Below are 26,419 nucleotides of genomic sequence, written 5' to 3' on the forward strand. Positions count from 1 at the left end.
GCTACATTGACAATCTCTACATTTGCAAACAAAAGTCTTACTGGATTATTACAATTAATGGCAAAAGGAATGTTTGGAAATGCAAACTGATATTTCTGACACGCTACAAAAAAGATAGAAATACAGTTGTGCTCATAAATTTACATGCCCCTTGCAGAATATGCAAATTGTGAATAATAAAACAAAAACAAAAAGAGGGATCATGAAAATTGCATGTTATTGTTTATTTAATAATGTCCTGAATAAGCTATTTCACATAACAGATGTTTATATATTCTCCACAAGACAAAATAATAACTGAATTTATAAAAATGACCCCGTTCAAAAGTTTACATACCCTTGAATCTTAATACTGTGTGTCGTTTCCTGGATGATCCACAACTGTCTTTCTGTTTTGTGATAGTTGTTCATGAGTCCCTTGTTTGTCCTGAGCAGTTCCAGATCCTCCAGCTCCTGCACGTTCTTTGGTTTACCAACATTTTCTGCATATTTGAAACCTTTCCAACAGTAACTGTATGATTTTGAGATCCATCTTTTCACATGGAGGACAATTGGGGGACTCATGCATAACTATTATATAAGGTGAAAACATCTACTGATGCTCAAGAAGGCAACACAATGTATTAAGAGCTGGGGCGTGTAACTGACTTAAAACCATTTTTTTAGCTGGTGAAAATCCTAGTGTTCTAATAATTTTGTCCACCACTGTAGTTCTGTATTGATTACAAAATATTGCTAATTATAAGGCACTAAATTGCTCCTGTGTATGTCACGAGTCTATATCACGCTACAACCAGGGTGTGAATAATGGGGGGCCCCCTAAAGAAAGGAATGATCCCCCTGAATCACATCAAAACACAAAGGCAATGTTTTACCTGTAAATATGATGATACATTTCTAGGTCTGACATATTTTAAAAAGTAATTTTGGCCACCCCTGAAATGGATCATACCATTAACATTTCCTGAGAAATTAAATTCAGTTCAATTCAAGTTTATTTGTATAGCGCTTTTCATGATACAAATTGTTGCAAAGCAGCTTTACAGAAAATTTAAGTTTCTATTTTAAAGTTTCTACCTTATATTTGGTAGTAGCTTATCAGTGGTGACTATGTCAAGTTGATGTCCATATGACAGAAATGTACAGTAAAATTCATGCAGTTAGTTAATGACCTGTAATCAAACAGACGGTGAACACTATTAACTGCAATGATTATATGTTGCGATTAAACTTATAGCAAAATTTGGTAGTTTTGTATGTTGTTTGAAGGTTGGCATCATCTGAGGTCCTCTGAATTAAATACATTATAAAATACAATATAAAACTGCTCATTTAGGAGCCTGCAATTTTTTTAAATTTTTTTTTTGCATGGACAGAACAAGAACATAATATAAGTGTTTAAAATGCATATACACATTTCAGTTGAGTGATAACATTTGCCTTCTTTAATGCTGTTAATCTGAATCAGTATCATCACCATAGGTGTGCATTATTTTCTAATAATTAAACAGCCTGTCTTCAATTATTTCTTACATATACTGACCCCACTGAAGGCCATTGTGTAAATTGTATCCTGGCTATAACTCATCATGCTTTCTAAGGTTGCAAAACTCTGGACTTTTGGTAGTACATAGCAAAAGTCCACTAAAAGAGGTAGAGCTTTTTACCTCCAAAAATGTTTGGGGCTCAGACACACTCTCCTGTTTTAAATCTAGATTAAAGACACATCTCTTTAGACAAGCATTCAAATAATGGACAGAACAAGAACATAATATAAGTGTTTAAAATGCATATACACATTTCAGTTGAGTGATAACATTTGCCTTCTTTAATGCTGTTAATCTGAATCAGTATCATCACCATAGGTGTGCATTATTTTCTAATAATTAAACAGCCTGTCTTCAATTATTTCTTACATATACTGACCCCACTGAAGGCCATTGTGTAAATTGTATCCTGGCTATAACTCATCATGCTTTCTAAGGTTGCAAAACTCTGGACTTTTGGTAGTACATAGCAAAAGTCCACTAAAAGAGGTAGAGCTTTTTACCTCCAAAAATGTTTGGGGCTCAGACACACTCTCCTGTTTTAAATCTAGATTAAAGACACATCTCTTTAGACAAGCATTCAAATAATGTATCTCATAACCTTGTACTCCAGTTAAATCTGATCAAATGGATGATTATTCTTTGCTTAAAATGTTATGAACAGCAGCTATACGCTAATTATTCTCTATTTGCTTTTCTGTTTCTACCTCGGGATGCACATCCTTTGGTAACTAGCACAAGCTCCAGTTTGGATCCAGACTATTATGAAGACTTTGGATGACCCAATAACCCGAGAGGAGATGATGCCTAAATGCCAACTAAATATACGAAACAGACAAATTTTCCTTACATTGTATTTATTATTATCATAACATACAATCATTGCCTTAGTCGTGTTCATCGTTTGTGCTTGAATATTTCATTAGCTAACTGTATGATTTGTATTATCCTAGAACTGTACATTTCTGCCATATGGACATTACTCGACATAGTTACCTGATAAAAAAAATACTGTTAATTGTAATATAGAAGCATGCATCTCCTTTAAAGCTGCTTTGAAACAATATGTATAATGAAGTTATGTGAAAGGACTGCCACCTTCTGTCTGCCTTGAAAAGAAAAGAAAAGGATTTGTTCTGTGTGATGATTTATCTGTTCGCAGATGAAGCTTTGATCTATAGCAATTTATTCTGGAATGTCATTACCCAATAACCCGAGAGGAGATGATGCCTAAATGCCAACTAAATATACGAAACAGACAAATTTTCCTTACATTGTATTTATTAATATCATAACATACAATCATTGCCTTAGTCGTGTTCATCGTTTGTCCTTGAATATTTCATTAGCTAACTGTATGATTTGTATTATCCTAGAACTGTACATTTCTGCCATATGGACATTACTTGACATAGTTACCTGATAAAAAAATACTGTTAATTGTAATATAGAAGCATGCATCTCCTTTAAAGCTGCTTTGAAACAATATGTATCATGAAGTTATGTGGAAGGACTGCCACCTTCTGTCTGCCTTGAAAAGAAAAGAAAAGGATTTGTTCTGTGTGATGATTTATCTGTTCGCAGATGAAGCTTTGATCTATAGCAATTTATTCTGGAATGTCATTACACTGCATATTAGACTTGATATATTTCATTTGGATATACTGAATATGACATATTACTTGAAAGTTGTGACATTTAAGAAGTGAACCAAAGATTCTTTCCCTCACAACCTGTTGACCTCATGTTGAAAGTCTCTATGTGACTAGCAGAGCTCTCTGATGTGTTCAACAGGTGCCAGGCAGTGATGAACACAGCAGGGTCAAAGGTCGTTAGGAACTGAGCTTCTTCCAGGTGTTGGAGGTCCCAGGTCAAGCCACGGGGTTCAGAGGGTGTGACAAGACACCTGCAGAGGGGCTGACGGAGCATCAGTGATGCATAACTTTGTGACACGTTTGACACAACAGGGGTGGGGGACCAAACTGATGAGCTCTTGGGTGGGTCATAGATATAACAACTCAAAGTCAGGAAGGCCCTTTGTTGTCCTCCGATTCTTTGAATGAGACATTCTATATACATGACACCTGTGACAGTGGTGATTTATTACGTTCATACATGTCTTAGATTTATCTTTAGTGTTATTGGCATTTCAGCACACTGGTTATATCTGCCAGCTACATGCCATTCAGCTTATTCAGATGTGTTCATAAAAAAACAATACATGGTAATAATTTTGGCACTGGTGATCACTCTTTCACTCCCAGTTATTTGTTAAAATCGTATGGCTGGATTCTTAAAAAATAAATAGCAATAATGAGTTTGAAGTGAGGTTTGTTCAGTGAGGCAAAAGGCAATGCCTCCTATGAAATTCAGACAAGAAATAAGCTGTAAATACAGAATTAAAGCAAAATAAATAATACTAAATATCTCATTAAAGGTGCATTCAGAAGTTTAGTGCTATGCTGCATTCATGCCATATCGTCATATTGAGATGTCAAATCGACTTGGAGCTGTTCACACCCTTGGATCGCACTATCAAGGCCTAAACATAGCGCCTAATGAATGAGGTGGTCAGATGGTACAAGTCGTAGCTCTCAGAAAACTCCCAGTTCACAAGTTGTTATTACGAGTTCTATGAGGATGTGAACGCTTTTACAAAATGATTTTTACAATATGGCATGAACGCACCTCTAATTTAAAAAGGTTTTACACATTAATAAATAAATTGTATTTTTGTGAAGAGTGTGCTCTCACTGAGATGAATTCTGTATTTATATTAGCTTTCTATAAAAAGTTGAATTCACCTCCCCCTCAGTATTTCGCCATATTGAAATGATGTTAGGCGTGGAGTTTTACTAAACTTAGGAGAGAATCCCTTCATTCACTGGCTGCCACGGCCGCCTCAATACGCTAGTAGCGTAGCATAGTTTGGTGATGTGAAGAGAGAAAATTATACAATGAAACAAACTTATTATTGTGCTTTACCAGGAGAGACAACTGGAGAATCACATGTACGAGTGAAGAAGCAGAAATGGTCTGAAGCCAGAAGACATAAGGACCAACAAAGATAAATAATGTGCAAAAACATCGGTGCGGCATACACAAATTACTTTGTGGACATAAGATATTGAGTTGTTTTGTATGTGATCATGATGAATCATGCAGCAGTGCACCATCTAAAGCTGGGCATAGACTATGTGATTTCAGCAACGTTTTTGTTAAATACCAACTCTCACTGTATGAGTATATCCAAAGCTCAGGATTTATGTGCTCACACTATACGGTCCAATCGTTGAGCTGCGACTTGACTGCTCACACTATATGTACGTGGGAAATAAACACGTGGGACCCGGAACTGTGTAGCCTTTATCGCTCCCGGTTGTTTTTCCCAAACCAGTTCAGCGAAAACTCCACCCACGCAGCTGATGCTAAACATTTCATTGGTCATGTCAATCACGGTGATGAATGCTTACACCAAACACAACCCCTAACCCTACCCCAATGTCAATATACAAGAAACACTGGATTCTTATGATATTAAATGATGGAGGTTACGTTAGGATGATTAATTTATTTTCGGCATGCACATCTGGTTCAGGGTGGACAAGACCACGGTCAGATCAGGATGTTTCCCATTAAGGATGTGTGTGTTTGTGTATTTCTCTGCATGCACAAGTACATGTTTATCAGGAGCGTGTGTGGGCTGTCAGTTTTGACTGTTATCCCTTCAGATTCACGATGCAGCTTGTAAACTCCAGATTCTCAGGGAGTTGACAGACAGTAAGGCAACTTACACAGACAACAGCAACACAAGAAATCATCACGCACATCATGGTCCAGCTATGCCTGGCCTCATTAACCAACCGATACACAAAAGAGCCATTGTAAACACAGAGAGCTTGAGTCATAAGCACATACTGTGCTGATTAAGTTCTATTGCGAGGAATATAACACAGAAACAGTTATATGACTACCACGTCTATGTCTAAATTTACCAGTCCGAGGATTTAAAGTGGATTTTCTTTTTTGGGTTGTTAGTTCGGTACAATCTTGATTGTGTTGGTTTAGATCCAATGAATCCTTTATATACACTATATCATTCATAGTTTGTGTTAATATTTATTGTTTGAAAGCAATTATTACTGTTATTAACATATAATTTATAATTCTCAAATAAATGCTGTTCTTTAGAATTTTCAATTCAGCCGCATCACAGTTTTCACAGAAATATGAAGCAGCACAACACTTTTCAACATTGCTAATAAAAATAAATGTTTCTTCAGTGAACTAGCATATTAAAATGATTTCTGAAGGATCATGCAACACTGAGGACTGGAGTAATGGCTGCTGAAAATTCAGCTTTGACATCACAGGAATAAATTACATTATAAAATATAATAAAATGCATGATAAGAATGCACTTAGGGATAGTTAACCCAAACATGTATGCATTTCTTTCTTCTGCAGAACACATATGGTGAAAGTCAGTGGGGTAGAGTGTTGTTTTGGACCCCATTGACTTCCATTGTATGGGCAGTTAAAACATTCTTCGAATAATTATCTTTTGTTTTCCACATACGAAAAAAGTGGGTGAGTAAATTATGGCAGAATCGTCAGTTTTGGGTGAATTATGCCTTTAAGTTAAAGTACACTTGATAGAAGTATTGGAAATGTACAGTATTCAAAATACGGTCGCTGAGTTTATGTACAATATGTTCAGTGCCATTTTTACTGGTCTTACATGAACGTTTTATCACTTCACTGGTGGCAGAATATGTAAACGTGAGAAGCATTTCCTTTATCCACTTTTACAGATGACCTTGCAAGCTCTTTAGTGCATATCTTTAAGCCAAAGCCCACTCATCTCCTTTGATCATACTGCAGAAAGCTGGACTGTGGCTTTTGATGTAGTCTGTTGACTTTTTAGTTAGGTAAGCTCAAAGGGCCTCACAGATCTGAAGCGCAGAAACACAGCGAGTTTGCCAAGATGAATGACCATTTGCTCAGGTTCATATAACAATACACTACGCAAGTACCATCATAAAACATTTGCATTGCTTGTTTTAATGTGTTTGGGAAAATTTGCGGCCACAGTTGAAAAAATGCCTGAACATGGAAACTTTTACCTAGGTGGTCCCATTCTGTTGATACCAATTGTTTACTAAGCCCCGCTAAGGATCGCGGTACAGGAAGATGGACAAAAAAGACAAAGTGTCTCACTGCACAACCACATGAGTGCAGTGCCACACACATTCGCCCATGTTTGCATCCACTTCCTGCATCTAAAATACCACACGTAAACACCAAATTGGCATGCAAACCGAAGTCCTCCACACCCATCCCCCTTCTATCATTCTCTCATCCTGACATCTACCTGTCTCCTCCTGCCAATCTCCAGTCCTTGCCCTTGGATGGGGCTGGGTGTGTGTTTACATGACAGATTGGGCCCCAGTAGGAACCATAATTGCATCATTTCATGGATGCGAGTCAGGACTGAAGATCCAAGGCCTTGGAGAGAGTTTCTCTTTTAAGATAATCTGCCATATGCAATATGCTAGAGTGCTTGACAAAGATAGATTAGTTCTACTAGAGGTAAAGCCTGGACGATAGCATGGACCTGTTGACTTGTAGGGTATAACTACCTTGGGCCCTATCATACACCTGGCGCAATGCGGCGCAAGTGTTTTTGTTAGTTTCAGCCCTACGCAGTTCTCATTTTCCCATCCTGCGCTGCGTTGTTTAAATAGCAAATGCATTTGCGCCCATTTGTGCGCCCATGGGCGTGCTGGTCTAAAAAAGGTGTGTTCAGGCACATTGCTGGCGCGTTGCTATTTTGAACTGAAAATAGACTGCGCCATAGACCAACTCAAACCTGGTCTAAAGTCTGGCACAATATTTTTTCTTTGTTATTTAAAGAGAGCATTAGTAATATGCGGCTTTAGACCATGTGCTTAGATCGTTAAAATAGGGCCCATAGTGTGCTGGTTTCATTTTTGTTTTCTGAAGTTTAAAGGGATAGTTCACCAAAATCTGTTAATTTCTAATTTACTCACCCTCATGTCATTCCAAACTCTTTTTTTCTGTGGAACACGAAAGAAGATATTTGTAGAATCATTCAGCTGTTTTTTTCCATATAATGAAAGTCAATGGGGTCCAAAAGCTTTAAGATTCAAAAAAGACACAAGGATTGCCTAAAAGTAATCAAGACAACTCCAGTGGTTTAAATTCAAAGTTTTCTGAATCGATACCCTAACTTGGTCATCTGATGTAACGTCATGCTCACTCAAGAACAAATGAGGTTTGATTTTTATCAACATTTCACCATAGAGACCTTAGTCAGGTTAGACACCATATTAAACGAGGATGTGAGGGATAGACTTACAGTCTTTACAATAGCACACACTGTATAAAAGTATAAAAGATGATGGCAATTTCAATAATTTCTATCCCTCACAGCCTCATTTTCATTCCTGTCAAATTAAATGACACTACCCTGACTAAGGTCTCTTATTGCCATATTTGATTTGGGTTTGATGTGATTGGAAAGGAAATTACAGCTTAAATTTTGCTCTGTTCATCATAGTAAGTGATCATACTACTTTAATTACACTACTAATGTTTTATAAATTACTTCATGTGCTCTTTGGTGGTGGACCCCATTGTACTCAGTGCACTAACAAATACAGCAGAAACATTCATTTAATAACTACTTTTGTATTCCACAAAAGAAAGCAAATCATATAAATTTGGAATGACATGACTAATTGATAACATAATTTTCATTTTGGTTGAACTTTAAGGAGGTGATTTAAAGAAGACTACCGATGCATGTTTGCTCTAATTTTGAGGGTGCGTTATGATGCATAGCTTCATCAGTGAGGCTCTGAGGGACTCAGACTTCCTCAGTCATGACCACACACACTTCAGCAGTAGTCCTCACTGACTCAGTCACATAAATATATGAGGTAATAGAATACTCTGCTAAAGTGTGGGTGTCATAAAAGTAGATGTGTGTTCTGTTTAATAGATTAAGTACGGTGTTCGTGGAAGTTCACTGATATACATATATCCAGTATAGATAAAGTACGTCCCTATCTCTTGTCATTCTCTTATCTAAACCCATTATCTGCCCAATAAGTCTTTATTTTGTGTATATGATATTATAAGCAGGTTTTCCAACCATCAGAGTTTCGCAAATATTTAGTATACTGACTCGTCGTGTTTATGCTGAGTGCCGGGTTACACTGTTTATGAAATATAGCCAGGCAAAGGCCCTTTGGGGAAGAGAAAGAAAACCATTCCAAATGAAAAGTAATGATTCATGCCACAGATAGTATATAAACTCAAATACACCGCTATCGGCCCTGTTCCCCCAACACAATTTTGATTGGCTCCGAACAACGCACAGACAACTTAGTATTGCGTTACTCTAAATACATTGGGGTGACTATGGTGATGTGGGTGGTCCTCATTCATTATTATAACGACCACTCAACCTGATTGATGTTTGGAGATGGAATTTAATAACGCTATCAACCTACACCGCTCTGTTTGTTAAGTTTCCAGTAAAGATTTGCAGAGGATGGCACCAAACGGGCATTTTCAGAGTGAACGTTTTTTTGCTGTTGTTGTCGGCATTCCATATAACAAACACCCTTATTTAAATACATTACTTTCATAAGTGCGACTTATAGTGTGACAGAAGTGACTTATAAGTGATTGACATTCCACACTGGATGAACACTGAAAAATTATGAACTTAAGGTCATTGCACACTGAGTACGAAATTTTCACATGTTAAAAAATAAATACGACCTCACGTTGTGTCTCAAAATTTAAGACAAATTTCAAAATTTCGGACTCAGTGTGCAAGGACCTTAAGGGCCATATTGACCTATTTGGCAACCTCTCAATGCACCTTTCTGTCCACTGTATCATAATGGAAGAAGAAAATGGAAATGGAAAAAATTCCTAGCACTAAACAAATTTTATGTAAAATCTAATACCTTGTTTTTACTGCAAAATATTCTCCTTTTTCCTTAGTTTAACCGGAAAAACAAAACATATGCATGTTTGTGAAACTATATAGACACTATAAGCTGATATAATATAGATTCATGTAGTAAAACATTTATGAAAAACACCCATGGTGAGTTACATCACATATCAGATCATATTTGAGAGAAAAATAATGTAAAGGAGTCATTCATTAAGTTCTCAAACATGCTATACAGTTTAATAAACATATTGATATTTCTGAGAAGAACCCAAGATAAACCTAGTTATTTACAATAAATGACCATATTTCTTCACATACAACAGTAAAAACATTGTAGACAACTTAAATAACTTTAAGGCGTAACTACTTAAATAATAAAAGAATCAGGGTTACTCTATTCACATGACACCTTCCCAGCAGCTCCAATGCAGGTTTCACATTAAGTGCTAAAATTATAGAGTAGATTTACAGCATTGATTCCTTACATGTAACAAAGAATGTTCAAATGCACTGAATACAAAAGTCATAAACATGTGGGGGTTGTTGTTGTTGATGCACTTGTCTTTGGGAGGAATAAGTGATTATATATAATACACCTGTCAATCTCGGAGGGGACTGTAACCTTTCAATGACATCAAAAACAGGCTCAATGCCTCAAAGCTGGGTAGTGTTTATGACCTCACCGATTACAAATTTCTAAATTCTAAAGTTGAACAGAATGTGGTTCCATTTTATTCAGAGAAAATAAATGATGAATTATGGGAAAATTTCTATTTGAGTTAGAGTGCATTTTGCTAATTCGTCTACTGGATAGCGCACAACCAACAACAATTCGCTCTATAAAGCATCAGTTTTTGAAAGGATACTATGGGGTCTTGATGACATTATAGACTATATTTGGCATCCTCTTCTAGTCATTCACGAGCAGAGCAGGTCGGGGGAAAATAAAACTGGCTCTAAAATTATAGCTTGAGCCTTGTTTTACAGAAACATCAAATATTCAGAAGGAAAGATCTATGTTTCATTTTTTTTCTCTGTCAAAGCACTCTTATAGTAAGAGAACAACGTTCTAGCTTTAAATTAGACTGTTATAGATGTTTTATCGTCAACAGAACTGTGTAAGTATCTAGTAAAATACATTAAATGAATTTACAGGCTTAATGCAAAACTGCTCCTCTCCCATATATTATTCCTTAAAAAAATAAACCCTCCTCTATTAAAACAATGGCATATCTAAGTAGTACGTATCTGTACTATATGAAATGTACACCAGTCTTGTTCCCTTTCGTATATGACGAAACTGAATATGGTTTGGTGTTTATAAAAAAAAAAAAAATATGAAGAACATTAAAAATGAAGCGTCCCATTGTGAGTCAAAGAATCTGTGAAAAGATTGTAATATTTGCTAAAATCACCTTACGAGGGTTTTCCATATGAAGAAAAAACAAGCTTCTATGCTCGATATAACACAGAAAGAAGATAAATGAACATTTTAAAATATGATAAGATATACAATTTGCAATGAAAGCAGCGTGCATGGTCATGAACAACTATTGGAAAATAATATAGCTGATACTGCAACTTTAACCAGAGCAGTTACCTCTTAACCAGTCATCTCCAACTACTGTATTAAATTAACATAATCAAAGTGACTCTCCAAACATTCTTACAGATTTACATTTCACTTGACGTTTTCATCTAAATGAAACGTCAATGGGATACAACCAATATTCAGTTTTGACTCTTTGCTGGATCCTCATTGAGCATTTCAGCAATTATATGGATGACATTTGAGCAGATCCGTTTCTAAACTGCATGTAAACTGGCATCTAGTCCCATCACAATGATTCTCCAGTTATACACAGACCCGCTGGATAAGACTAAGTCTGTTGTATGGTTTTGCGGCTGTATTGACAGCTAATTCCCCTCCGTTCTTCAAACAACTTGTGAATCCATGGCAGTGATTTTCTTAATGGTGCAGTTCAGTTTGGTAGACTGTCCATCTGACATTCCTAAATGAGTGTTGCTATTCTTGACTCCCTAAAATCCCAATTAGTCCTGTAGTACAAACTGGTGCCCATGTTTGGATTGGACCGAACATCCGAGTTGATCTCATGTGGGGCTTCCAGTGCTTTGCGAGTCCACCTGCAGGGACACTTGACTTTAAAGCAGACCAGACTTTACACACCATACCAGCAGTAAAAACCGGGGAGCCCTGCGTGGGACCTCCAACATGCGACCCCTTCAGCTATGCGCCTTGAGGTTCCATTGGCCACCCTCTTATTGTTTTCCGTGTTTATTTGTGCATAGGGGTGGGAGTGCAGATGGTGTAGGGGAGCATGGAGATCGAAGCCTGTGGCTCATGAAACAGTGCTGGGAGAGGAGGATCAGGTGAGGGGCAGTTGGAGATTGGGGATGGTGTCCTGAAGGCAAACTCTTGAAAGGCCTCCTTAACATTTAGTCTGCCAACCAGTGAAGAGCGCGTTATCATCCTGCCATGCTTTTTATACAATATAACTGGTGAGGTCCAGCAGGTAAGACGTCATGTCAATGATGCGCTCCAGGATGCTGTCTTTCTCGTCGTCCCCTTGTGTCCCTCGCTCTCCTTTCTCGCACTGGCTACCAGAGAAACCTTCCTTGCAGAGACACTTGCTGGGCTCCACGCAGACCCCGCCATTGCGACAGGCTGGTTCACATCTGGCTGCGAATGACAAACATAGAAGCCGCTAAAAAGGTTGGAAGTTTGACCAACTTTGACACAGATAAAGTGCTCTGATTAGCTCTGTACCTCGTAAGCAGAAGGGGCCATCCCAGCCAGAACTGCAGCAACACTTGCCAGTTGGTGTACAGTGGCCATTCTTGCATTCACGTGAGCAAGCGGTGCTTAGCATCTCTGGATCCTCTACTGGCCGTCTGCACTCCTTAGGGACCTGTGGCCTGCATGAGTCACAGAGCATTGATGGTCAACTAAAGGTCTGCTTTTCTCACCCTACAATCGGACATATTTTCCCTTGCAGATCACAAACTAAACACTTTCCAAGCATGCAAACGTGTGTTAATCAGGGAAGAGTTTCATAAACAAGCTTACATTTGGAAAACTTGTTTAGAGACAAAGAGTCGTTTTATCATGGGATGGTCACGCTAACTTTTGAAATATGAGCTGCGTCTCATTTTAGAGGCTGGGTCCTCTGGAGGTCACATTTGTCGGCTGCATGCATCATCAAGGATGTCTTATTTAAGAAAACTAACCGTAATAAAACTGACTGTTGCTCCTTGTGAGGTGTAAAATACTGTCATTTCTTTCTTTGCAATCTATCGGTTACTTTTCTTAAATGAGATTATCTCAATTACATATGTGATCGACAAATACAATGCAGCCTTTGAAATGAGATGCAGCAATGGAGTGGAGACTTTATTCGCAAAGATAAAGATGCACAATACATATTAGTAACATACCGATATTAAAGATCTTTCACATGTTTCTTTAATATTAAAACTATTAAACAAAGCAATTTTAATTTTAATACTGTAAGTGCATTAAGTACATTATATGTGAAGCCCAAATTGAGCAGAATTTTAATATTTGTGAATACCTACACAAAGATTAACAAATGTTTGTCTGTCTCAAACAGAGACTTTCTCAACTGTCACCTCTAATTTTATTACTGTAAAAATACTGTATTTTATTTACTTAGAGCCTTTACTTACAACACATTTATTTAGGTTTCAATTGGCAGTCCATCTATTGCAAAAGTTCTGTAAATGTGAAAAAGATGATACTTTTTATATGAATATAGACAGAAAGACAGAATTACTGATTTCATTAGTTCATGTTTGGGAATTACTTAATTCTCACCTACACCCCTTACATTACACCACACCTACATTCAAGTGTGTGGGGATTTCCTGCACTATGAACAGTTTGTGTGTAATACCTACAATAACACATTAAAATTCGGGCTCTGTGTGGCAAAATCTGGAAACAATACTGCTTTTGTGCGTAATGGATTTCAAATGCAAAACCTCAGTGTCAAACTAAGTGGTTTGTGATGAACCTGTCCTGAAGTTCAGCTCTCCAAACATTCGTATGCCTCACTCAGCTAAACACACTGCTTAATGAGCCAGGCAAATCTCTTCAAGGCTGTCTATTAGTGAGCAGCAGGGCTGTTGACATACCCAACAGGCCAGCACACACACAAACACACTGTAATTGGACTCCAGTGAAGCAGTAACTGTATGGGAAACAGGCTGGAGAGCTCTTGGTGAGTTCACATCCTGTGTATCTCACTAGAGGTGGCGTATGGGAAAGTTAGGTGGCCAGTGATTCTGTGCTTAACGATGAGGGTTGTGGAAAGAATGGAGGTGGAATCTGAGCGTTTAAAGCTGAAGTGTGTCATTTTTCCTATGTTAAAATACTTACGTTTAATGTGCAGAGACTAGTAAGTAGGCAAGTAAGCCATTTTAAGCTCGACTTCTATGAAGCATGACCATAGTGTGGGCTTAGGCAACATTTGGCACAAGCAATAGCGTGAAATAATGATTATTTTTTTGCTAACACCTAACGTATTACTGTCAAATATCAACACTTCAGTCGTCATCTCATTACCAATCTACTGGTCTACAGGCAAAATTAACTGCATCCAGTTAGCTTCTAATTTCCTAAATACATATTACATTGCTCTTATAGTGAACAATTAGGCTAGTATTTGCATGTGTCTTTTATCGACGCACATCTTTTTTTTAAATCATAATTTCTTGTAATTAGTTGTATGTTAGTTAGATTATCCAATCACTTAGTCTGCATCCAATCAACATCCGATGGACAAAACCAAGTCTCCGCCCTGCTTTTTAATTGTTTCACTCTGATGCATGTCATAATGTAGAAGAAACTATCACTACTTGTGTTTAATTGTGACTATCATGATATATAATATATGGAATAAATAAATAGTACATATCTGTAGTATGAAATGAGGAGGCAAAGTCCTCACATTTACATTTTTTTTTATTTTATTAAATGTAAATTCATGTCCCAGTCACATTTTCTTGGTCAAATAAACATTACTTACCCTACCAGAATACTAATCTATTTTGTATTTTTTACATTAACAATGTAATTAATAAGCTATTCTATTTATTAAAACCAATTATAAATCTCATCAGTTTAGTGTTTTTAAGCAGTTTACATGGTTTCACTTTATTTTGATGGCCCCTTTAACACATTCTGTTGACTATAAGTAATGTTGCACCAACATACCTACTAAGTCTCACTAGACTGTTAGATGAGTATTAGTAGAGTGGTAGGGTTAGGGTTAGAGTAAGTTGACATGTATTTGCAAAGTTACTTATAGTTAGCAGAATGTCTGTTGAGACACCATCACAATGAAGAGTTAGCAGATATTAAGCAGACAGTCTACTAATACTCTAATGAGAGTTTGTTGACATGTAGGTGCAAAGTTACCTATTGTCAACAGAATGCTCAAAAGGGACCATTAAAAAGTGTTACTTTTACATTTATTCCAAAATAATAACTCAAGGCAGTAACAATTTAATCAATATATTTTATTTAAACAATTATATATTTTATTTATGAACTGATGTTCAGCTGTTCTTTTAAATAATAAATTTATTTTCGGATCATCAATCATCAGAGCTCAATAAACACTGGTCACAGATGCGGAGATGTACCTTTAATTTCAACAAGCTGATTGCTTACTAAAAAACCCCCACAGATCTTGTTTTCAGGCCATTTGAAGTTTGATTTTGACAAAGTGGTGATACATAAGTGTGAGTTGTTTGCTTTCTTTTTTATTAGTCTTCCCATTAACGGCATTATATTGTTCATTCAGACTGATTCGCGAACGCGGAGCACGCACAAACACAAAAGGCGGGATTTATCGCATGAACCAATCATAGCCAATCATAACCAGTCATATCCAATCATATCGTGAGGCACTGCCTCCTCTCATGTGACTTTCCCCCATTCATTCTTAATTACCCCCACCAAACCCACCGCATGCTTTGAGGTGTCTGTTAAAACTCAATGGGCTAAGGGGAGGCGAGCTATGCACAGTTGTTTCTATAGAGCTGGCAGGGATGCTTACCTCTCAGTTATGACAAGTGTTTGCAATTAAGTCTTATTATGTCAGTGTTTGTTGGAATTTGTTAAAAAAAATTGGACCAACTGATGTTAATTTGGTAAAAACAGATGACATCAGGTTTAACAAACCGATTCACAATCGTTGGATGTCGGTGCTTGTCAGCATTGTACGAACCAACCGTGGCAGTGTCTATGTAAGCGAGTGGGATGTTGGACCTCTGAGTACCACTGACAGCTTCAGTGACTGATGGCAGGAATAGGGTGGTAACAAGGGAATTGTGGCAGGATGTGCTGGGGGGTCTATTGGGGGTGCAGTTCCCATGCTCCCCTCAACCACTTTCAACACCCATATCAGGTCTCCCTTGTCTCTCATCCACACTTTTTTTTTTTTTTTGTGTGTTGTTGTGACAGGCTGTTACGTTGTTAAAAAAACAGAGAGAGACAGAAAAGATGAGAGAGAGAAAGAAATAGAGATGGATAGTGAAAAAGAAAAAGAGGGAGGGACGGAAAGGAGAGAAAGAGGCGCTCCCCAGAGGATTGGACTAACACTGTTAATGACGTCGGGGTCAGCGGCGCTACTAAACAGTTTGTATTACAGGCAGGGTGGCCGTGAAAACAACACCTGCTGCCGTGGCACTTGACAAAGACAGCTGGGTCAACAGGCACTGTGGGAATGTATCAGCTCTGTGAGGCCACTTGCATAAAACACAGACTGATAAATTAAAAGAACGCCCCAGCTTATTAGTTTAAGACTGTCCTGTAGCTTGAATGGGAGGTTCAACACATCAGCTGCACAACTTCTCTTTTTGTCCATCCAAGGACTGTTTGGCACAATATGCCAGCCATGATCCCAGTTCCCGTTCTACACTATCTACCTAGGCAGAAATAATCTACACTGGAATTGAGAAATTTAAGTTTTGGGTGTTTTTAATGCTGTAAATGTGTGGAATTCTGTGGAATCGATTTAGATGTGTTAAACAGTACTAAACACTTATTGGTAGTCGAAAACATAATTATTAAGCCAAAATATTTAATCAATGGGGTGGGGGACGTGTACAACTTGGTGAATGATGGGTGGTCCAATTCTGTGGAAATCTGTGGAGCTTTCTGCTGAATTGCAGAATGGGTAATGACTCTAGTAGCTCAGAGCTTTTCTTCAGGAGACAGTTTAATATCTCTTGGCTTAACAGTTTCTTACTATCAAAGCCAACAAGTTGAGTTATTTGATGAAAGCAAGCGCACGGGTAGAGGAGTGAAGGGCTGAGGGGTGTTCAACGAAAACAACATATAAAAGCCTTCATCAAGGCGCTCTGTGTGACTCCTCTGTCCTTTTTGTCATCTCTCTCTTTTGTTAGTACCTCTTTGTGGTTACATTGTATCAAAAAATTTACTGTGTATTGTAGCAGTAGGCCATTCAGTACCACCCCTAAGGGTCTTTGTCAAGGGGAGGAACACGGTTGTGAGCAGGAGAGATTTAGGAGAGACTGTGAAATAAAGGAGACTTGTGAGAGATGGGGACCAGGAGAATGTGAGCACTTTTTAAAGTGTTTGTATATCCTGCTCTTGACACACACACTTAAGCCTAGAGGAATTTGTTACCTCTATATTGCTACAGAAAAGTGCATCTAAAGAACCTATTTGACTCATTCAGACAACTAAATCCAAAGTCATGGGAGATACACTTATATTTGTTTTCTTTCTGACATATCCTCAGGTCTGTGGTTCTAAAATGAATAAAGGTCATTTCAGATATCACTCAAGTAACACTCAAACAATCTATTTTGATGTGTTCTTCAAACATTCCTTGGTTTCTACTGAAATGTTGAGATGTTGTCATTCAGCTGTCAGAACAGACTGTATCTGCCAAAAGAATCGCTATGAAGTTCTCATTTCTGGTAGCTTACATGGGGTTAAATTTGTTTGCTGGGCTAAATTTTGCTTACAAGGAGTATGCCTACTGAGATAACAAACATTGCAACATTGCATATACTGGAACAGTAAAAAAACTGAATAAAACTGAGGATGTGCGTCAGTTTGTATTTAATATTACAGAAAAACCAAATTATAAATAGTTCACTTACTGGCATCTTCTCAGTTATTGCCACCAGCCAATAAACAATCCTACAGTCTCTCTCTTGTCCACATTGGACATCGATACGTGTACATTTCAGTGTGCGGTGGCTTATTTATTATTCTACCATTCTAGATGGGTGCAGTCATCCCGGTGAGGTTTACTGCAACATCTCAAACATTTGACTTTCATTTGATATGATATTCTTTGATATATTTTATGCTTTCTGCCCTACCCCACAGTCCCACAACCCAAAAACGCAACGTGGCAGATCATATTCCAAACACAAAGTAGGTATTTTGAAACCCTCAGCCCTAGCCAGAACGCAAAGGTTAAAAGGTGCAGAAAAGATGTAAATGTAGATACTAGAAATGTAAATGTTGGACCACCCCATTTGACAGTGCTAGTCACTCAGAAATGTTATATCACCTCTTTTATTTGGTAATTAGATCACAAAAAGTGACATGATATATAAAACAGTGAACCCAACACCACAGGTCCAACAGACTAAACAACTCCAATCAATGGTGGAAAGAATTGTTCTTTGGAAAAATGCGGTAATGCCAGAAAACATAAATAAAGTAAGTTTGAGGGGCCTTGTTTAGGAGACTCATGGAAACATCTGTGGTAATTAATAGCATTAGACTTGGGTGGCACTGTCGTCACCTGGGTATAACAGAGCCTCACAAAAATATTCAGACCTTCAAGCAATTTTCTCTCAATCCTTGCTGAAATCCTACATACAAATATTGGTTTCTGTGATAGTTTGCATACTGATCCAATACATATCGTGTTGTATTTTTAAAAGTCACTTTTTACAGTAATGACAATCTCTATTTATTTATTAAATGTGATATTGGCTCATTCTTCCAGACAGATTTGCTCCAGGTTTCAGTAGGACTGAAAAAATATTTGAATTGAGATCAGACTTTGACTTGGTCATTGTAGGGCACTGACAATTTTGTTACTGGAATTTCTGTAAATAGTGTTAATACATATTCTTTTTTATTCTAACAAGATAAAATTTCCTGTTGATGAAACACAGCCCCCATGATGCGTTCACCAACATACTTCACTGCAGGTATAGCATACACTAAGATGTGGGCAGTGTTAGATTTGCACCACACATATTGCTTTGAATCTAGGCCTTATCTGGAGCACAACTGCAACAGGGCCACTACTAAGGCAAACTTCAGATGTGCCGTCTCGTGGTCCCTTATACCTCCCAGTGTTACAAAGAACTCTTATCTTATAACTGACTGGTGCACCTCTATGTAATTCTTAGATATTGAACTTTGTAGCTTTTCAAAGTGATCATAAGCCTTTCTGCTTCTTGTTTGAATGGAGAGTTTTGAGGAGCAACCTAGCCAGCGTCTGGGTGGCTTCCACATCCAAAACTGAACCTCTCGGATAATCACTTGTTTTGTACTTTACCCTGGAATGCTTGTAGTTTTTGTTTTCACAGCCTTCAGTCCTCACTTACATAAGGATGCATATTATAAATGATTTTTTTAAAATTCAGAATATGGAGAAATTTTTTCATGAAATGCAATTCCTCAGAGGCATACGACTATATAAACTAAGAGTTGATACTATCGCAAGGTGGATTTATTAAATGTGAGATTGCATACAACAAGAAATTTCAGCTCTTTCAGTGCTTTGACATATCACAGACTAAATAAGCACATTTTAAGTGTAATTTTCATTTGTACTTCAGCAAAATTCTAAAAATTGGTTAGGATCTGAATAATTTTGCATGTAAATAATAGTTTTGAATCATTTCACCTGATAATTGAGGGTAATTTATATAGCTCTCATGGTGTAAAAAGGTCCAGTAAAAGGACTTTGAATGGCGTAGAACGCACAAAAACAAGTTTCATGAGGGATTGGTTTGAATTAGAGACTTGACAGATCTGTCTGTGCCTATTGTAATGTCCCTTTTTTTCTGGAAATTATATATTTGAGCTATTAAAAATGCAAACACTTTTGGCAGTTGTTACGTGGGAATTCATATGCTCATTTCTAATAGATGATATGCCTTTCATATGCACTTGGCTTGGTGAGAACGACATATTTTCAAGATCTATCGTAAAAGTGGCTTTTAGTGGCGTAAAACACACGGGTTAAATTACGCCATATTGAAAAAAGCCCACTAGCATACAGAAATGATTAAATCCTTTAACCAACTCCATTCACATGTGCTGAATCTCTCGCCGTGAACTCGTGCACATGTATGTCAATTGGATAAATTTTGTTCAGCCACAGATTCGCCAGCATATGAACGTACTCAAGGTTCTCAAGGAAAACATTCCCTCTCTTGAAGACAGGTGTGTAAGTCCTGTCAAAGCAAGGAAAACACCCAACCGATGACCACACATGCTTGCTAGTTAACCAGCGCTGTGTCCGAGCCACCTTGACTGTGTTGGTGTTAGAAACACGTTACACTAACATTTGGAAATGGTATGCTTACTCTCCAATTATGGCCGAGGTTTGTGTTGGCTAAGACCGGCAGTTGTGTGATGATTTGTTTAAGGGAAGCTAGAGTCCTTGTGCGTGTCTGTGAGCAAAAACGAGTAGTGCTTTAACAAGATAATTCATCCACAAATGAACATTCTGTCATCATTAACTCACCCACAAAAGAAAGATATTTTGTAAAACGTCTTAGTGTTTTTGTCCACACAACGAGAGTCAACGAATGTTGTTTTGGACCCCATTGATTTTCATTGCATGAACAAATCCAGTTGTAACATTCTTCAAAATAACCTTCTCTCTCTTGGTATGAACTAACCACGCAGATGTTCAAACCATAGCACGTAAGAAGAATACCGGGGGATGTTTTGTAAAGTGGAATAAAAATGGAATTAATTACGCGAGTTTCAATATTAGCATTGCTCAGCAGTAACATCACATATTTCACATGCGAGCAATGAAAACGGAAAAACAGAGAGGCTGTTGCATAAACTCCGTTGTATACAATATGCTGCTCTGTGTATTCGAAGCTCAACGCACCTTTTAGGGTCCACCAACTTGTAGAGTTTTCCGTTGTGCGACTGTATCGCCGTGCTTTTGCTGGAAGCGAGGATGTAGACCTCACCTGCAGAGGAAAGAAAACATGTAGGTCTTTCAGGGATCTCATTTGTCTTCTCTCACCTTCCTTCCTTCCTACTCGTTGCACTTGACACTGGTGCATGAGAGGGTTTCGAGAGGGGCTCATTAAATCGTCATGCAAGTCATTTATTGAGGAGCAAGCTTGCAACACTGTGCACAGATTGTAAACATGTGTCAAGAGACTGCCATGTGGGTCTCCAGTACAGCCTTCCACTGAAGCCCTCTTACAAATCAGCAACAAATGCTATCTCTCCCTCACAGAGGCCCACTCTTGGCAAAGCACGAGATTTATTCTCTGTCACACTTGACCTGGTGTTTGGATTCGAGAGTTTATGTTCCCTGTGATGCACTGAGCTGTGGGGATATTACATGGTGGCAGAAAATACAGCCTAGCAGCAGTGAGTGGGCATAACTTTGATTTGGCGAGGCACTGTCGGTGGGGCTGGTGTCAAGTTCACATAAAAATGACCCCCATTACTATTCCAGTAAGCCAGAAATCAGTTGATATCAACGTTGAAAGAACAGCTAAGGAAATGGAGGAGATTGCGCATGTAAACCCTATATGCTGACGGATTGCGCTGACCTTTGATTTCCAATTGTACCGTCTGTTAGCAGCAAAAAAGAGGAAGTAATCTGTCAGGAAACTAAAGGAGTACTGTGTCATAGCAAAATGTTCCTTGGAGGAAAGATATTTGAAAATGGGAGGTAGGACAAGGGATTGGTTTTCTTTCTGTTCTGTATCATTCAGATGATTCTTGGATTCGGGAGCCAGTTTTTTCTCCTTCCCGTGACTTCGGTATACACATTCTAATGTAAAACAATCGCTTCATTAGACCTGGTCTAAACTTCTTTTTTTTTGTGTTAGTCCTTTTGAGAAATGCCTGTAGTTACACTACTGTTTAAATGTTCAGAAGCCTCTTATGCTTACCAAGGCTGCATTTATTTGATCAAAATACTGTAAACACAGAAATATTGTGAAATATTATTACAATTATATAATAAAGTGATTAAAATAAGAGTTTTCTATTTTAATATATTTTTAAAATGTGTATTCCAATCTTTGGAAGTCATTCTACTATGCTTCTTATTATTATCAATGCTCATTTTTGTGGAATTTTTTTCAGGATTCTTTGATGAATAGAAAATTCAAAAGAACAGCATTTATTTGAAATGTATTTTTTTTGTAGCTATGTAAATGTCTTTACTGTCACTTTTGATCAATTTAATGCATCCTTGCTGAATAAAAGTATTAATTTCTTTCAATTAAAAAAAGAAAAAAAATAACAATGTATCTTCCGCATAATATAGTTTTAAACTTGACAGAACCATGAATAAAGGTTATTACAGAAGCACACAAAATGCGCGGTGAAACGAACACACATAAAGCTTTTTGAGAGCTCACTGACCCAATTCATCTTCGCCAAACCCCAGGATGTGGCCGACCAGCGAGGAACCACAGGAACTGCTAGTACCAAGACAAAGAGGCTTCTCTTGCCACGACCTGTCTTCTGAAGCCCTCTGCAGAATTCTGAAGTTCCTGCAACGATCATAAAGCCAGGGGTTAAAAATGTCATTGCTCTGTCTACCCAGCAGACTTGAGCGAACATCTTTATTTTTTACAAAAAATAAAATGACATGACAAAATATCAGGCATAATTTACTGCTTTGGATTTCCAGGAACAATTTACTTCCTACAGTTTATCTCTCACTGTTGACAAAATAGGCAGGCTGATAGTGAGGATGAATTATAAACCTGTGTAAAGTGTGAAAAACATATACCAGCGGCCCATTGACCTGGCAGGAAAACTGCTATCAATTTACCCTGAAAAAGCTATTTTTCTTCATTGGGGTATGTGGCCAGTGTGTGTGTTGGCACAGCCAATAACACAGGAAAGATGGCAGTTTCCATTCGCAGTTTAACAATTACCACAAAAAACCAAAGAGGAGCAATATGAAAATGGAAGTTCAATATCTGTTTTTTGGAAGCATAACTATTCAGTTTCTCTGACTGTTCAAGGGATATACCAAGTAGTTTTGCATAATTAATCATTCTAACATCATAAAGTAACACAACATACCCATTTTTGTCTCCAAATACATAACTTCCATAAAGTCTTCTTGACTGGCATCCCCGGTAGATGAATCCACCAACTGGGACGGCACCTTCATTTGACCCCAAATCAAACATAGATGGCTCATTTTCTGTGGGCAGACATACCAACAACTCACCATCAAGAAAGAAAAGCAGAGCAAGGTAACAAGTCGACATGTGGTTGTACATTTTATGAGTTTTAGGTTATTTTTTATGAGTTATGGGTTATTTGAGCTTGAAAATTCAAATGAGTTAACGGAAATCATCTCCATTGTTTAGATAACTCAATTTTACAATTTTTTTGTCCAAACTCGATGTCTTCAATCACCATCCTTCATGTGTTGCAAAGTTGATTTATCCCCATAATAACAGTTTTCTTTGTTTGTGTAAGGGATATCCATGTTTACCACAATCTGTCAAGAGACCATTAGCACTTCACACAGGCTGGTTTTAATTAGCTATTCCCCAGACGGTTATAAAAACACTATGTAAACTTGATATGGAGGGCTATGTTCATTTCACTAAATGTCCTTATTAAGCACTGTTAAGTTCACATTATAGCTCAAATAGATTAGGAAAAGGACACGAGAGGAAAGGGTGAGGTAATCCTACAATTACTAGTGAGTGTTTGTGTATATTTGTTTAAGTTTGTATGGCTACTAAGATTACAGCAGCTTAGGGAATGGCCAGTATTATAACCTTATAGTCGGAGCCCCGTAAAACAATAAAATGTGATTTAATGAAGTAAGTCATTCACCATGGTGATGGTTTAACATCGTAAATGGCTTGGAGTTTGGGGTAATTTGGCACACTTGCGAGACAATCTTTTTGGGGTTTAAATGCATTGGCTGGGAGAGAGCCATATTTGTTTGCTGCCAATGCGTAAGGAGGAGTACGAGAAAGCCAATCCATTACTTTGGCCATAGGAAATAATATATATTCACTTCTGGTATTGATTTAGGAGTCTTAGTCAGCACGATTGAGAGATGGACTGCCATGCTGGTTGTTTTGTGTTTCAACAATGTACTAAATGACCATATAAACGCTCTTCGACAGCGATAAATTATACAGCTGTACATATGCTTGCAAGTCCCCAGGGATTAAAAGAAGCATTTTATATTTAAAGTGTGTTCTCACGTTATGAAACGAGAGTGTTGTAATGGTATTCTTGAATAAAGCATTCATTGATCGGTTTGTATGGAAAGTCTTAAAGGGGTCATATGATGCAATTTCATTTTTTCCTTTCTTGGAATGTACCCCCATTCCATCTAAGACATTCTGTTCTCAACATAAAAGCTTAACATTATTTCATAACCAGTACATGGAGGGAGAATTTTATGTTTTGTGAAATACAATACAGGAACTTCTTGAGTGGTTGCCTGGTTGGAACTATTTGGCTTGTTGAAAAGCCTTTCTGCTTGTACAGTAATCCATCATATTTTTAGAAACCAGCCACTTCTAACAGACATACCGTAGTCTTTCCCTTTGATGACCTGTAGGATCCTGCCTGTTGTCGTATTTTTGCCAACAGTATCTGTGCACAGGATCAGCAGACTCCCATTGGTGTCCATGCGGAGCTTATCCACTGCACACCTAGAGCACAAAATACCATTTTAATGCATTTTGCAAGACAGCAGCAGTGTAAACCACACTGCTACTTGTTATATGACACTTTATTTAATTATATGGTATATGTGTTGGCGTGCACTTTTTTTTCAGATTGTAACGTCCCTTAATTCCAGACAAATCTTAAAGCTTAGTTACATTCTTGAGAAACTGTGTGTTTCCACCGTTATGGTAACAGTTTGGGTGGGCGCTTTTCCAAAATGAGGTCCATAAAGAAATTATTTACTGCATATGGTGCAGAAGAACTTGACTAGCCTGCACAAAACCCAGACCTGAACCCCAATGAACTGGAATGACGACTTCAAGCCAGACCCCATCGCCCAACATCTCACCGATATACAGGTGCAAATTCCCACAGCCATGTTCCAACATATAATGAAAAGAATTCATAGAGTAGCTTTCCCTAACAATCTAACAATCAATTTTTCGAAAGACAATTCAGTAAAATGTTTGACCTTACCTCCCTGGGTCATGCAGTCCATGGGCAAAGATTTCAGGGGGCTGATTTGTGCTGTTGAAATAGGGGTTGTTTCTGGGTATAGAGTAAGGAGTGCTACAGCAATCTGTGTCCAAATCCACCCGAAGGACAGATCCTGTGAAATCACTAAGGCAGAAAAACACTCCATTGAAAATATTTGAAACAATGCTTATATCACTATTACATAGCTTGACTCATCAATAGTGCCTGATTTATTACAGCTTTAAGCATTCAATACTTACCTCAGACCATCCATCTCCTCCATATCATCCAAAGTGATCATGCCATCACCTAAAAAGATGTGCAGAAGCCCATTAGGGCCAAAGAGGAGCTGCCCTCCCAGATGCTTTCGGTGGAGCTCAGCTATTTCCATTAAAACCCGAGTGGTCCTTGTGTCCACCTGGTTTGGGTTTTTCCTAAAACCAAATATTAAAACATTTATATATAAACCTAAATCCATAAATTTTCTGAACTGCTAGGGATCGGCAAAAAAACAAACAACTTGTAGGGTCGCAGGGACTCTATCAGAGCGTACAAAATAGAAAACTAAATACATGTAAATACAAAATTGAATTAATATTTTATTTTAAAAAAATAGTTTCAAAATATATTTATTAATTTAATAGTTTAAAAATTACAAGTGATTATTCACAAAAAATCAGCACAGAAAATGCAAAAAAACATTTCGTTTAAATCAGATGACTTATTTTGGCAACTATATATTATAACCAACTGAAAATGTGGTTATTTTGGCATTTGAAAGGCCAATTTACAAAATGTATACTTTAGCGGGTTTGTTAATGCTGGGTGTTTTGCATCGCAGCTGGGGAGCTGAACACAATCAGAATGGATGTCAGCCTTCGTGATAATTATATGTTGTGATTACATATCTCTATAAAACATTCATCACTGTAGGAAGGACACATCCCCCCATTGTCCATGATGGTTACGGCTCGGGTTAGTAGCCCCTGTGCTTGGTCAGGTTTTGACTGGTTTCTCATTACCTGGACACAGTGTACTCGACTACACGAAGAATGTGGTCGTGTGGTCCGATAGCCCAGCGCTCTTGGTTGGTCGTGTAGGAGACGTAGAGCTTTCCATTTTTCTTATAATTGGGGTGGAATGCAAGGCTTAGCAAGCCCCTTTGAAACAATTCATTAGCTCGCTCGCAGTTCATAGAGAGCACAAAAGTCCAGGATTCCTTTAGCCCCCCCGTCCACCCTCTTCCCTCTCTCTCTTTTTTTTATTTTTAAACCCGTGCAAAATTTGAGAGAAGCAACAAAAAGAATGGGCAGAAAAGAAAAAAAATACAACACTCCCACTTTCTTGGCAACAAGTTAGAAAACAAATTGAAATTGCTTGTGAAATAGGTAAAACCTCTCATCCCGGAGGCTACTA

The 26,419-nt window shown here is 37.8% G+C and overlaps 1 protein-coding gene across 1 annotated transcript in view; it reads right to left on the minus strand.

The window, feature by feature from the left end:
* Window positions 1–10,869: 10,869 nt before the first annotated feature.
* Window positions 10,870–26,419, minus strand: part of LOC107725187 (hedgehog-interacting protein-like) — a 31,501-nt gene continuing 15,951 nt past the window's right edge. Inside the window, exons 5-13 of the mRNA XM_016534365.1 lie at window positions 26,026–26,169; window positions 25,264–25,437; window positions 25,004–25,147; window positions 24,389–24,510; window positions 22,904–23,027; window positions 22,232–22,362; window positions 20,727–20,811; window positions 12,335–12,483; window positions 10,870–12,247 (exon numbers count right to left, since the gene is read on the minus strand). Of these exons, the coding sequence (XP_016389851.1) occupies window positions 12,051–12,247; window positions 12,335–12,483; window positions 20,727–20,811; window positions 22,232–22,362; window positions 22,904–23,027; window positions 24,389–24,510; window positions 25,004–25,147; window positions 25,264–25,437; window positions 26,026–26,169 (1,270 nt within the window). The 3' untranslated portion in view covers window positions 10,870–12,050. The remainder of the gene's footprint in view (window positions 12,248–12,334; window positions 12,484–20,726; window positions 20,812–22,231; window positions 22,363–22,903; window positions 23,028–24,388; window positions 24,511–25,003; window positions 25,148–25,263; window positions 25,438–26,025; window positions 26,170–26,419) is intronic.

Source organism: Sinocyclocheilus rhinocerous, unplaced genomic scaffold (genome assembly GCF_001515625.1).
Source record: "Sinocyclocheilus rhinocerous isolate Xijiao unplaced genomic scaffold, SAMN03320098_v1.1 scaffold1688, whole genome shotgun sequence".
Taxonomy (NCBI): domain Eukaryota; kingdom Metazoa; phylum Chordata; class Actinopteri; order Cypriniformes; family Cyprinidae; genus Sinocyclocheilus; species Sinocyclocheilus rhinocerous.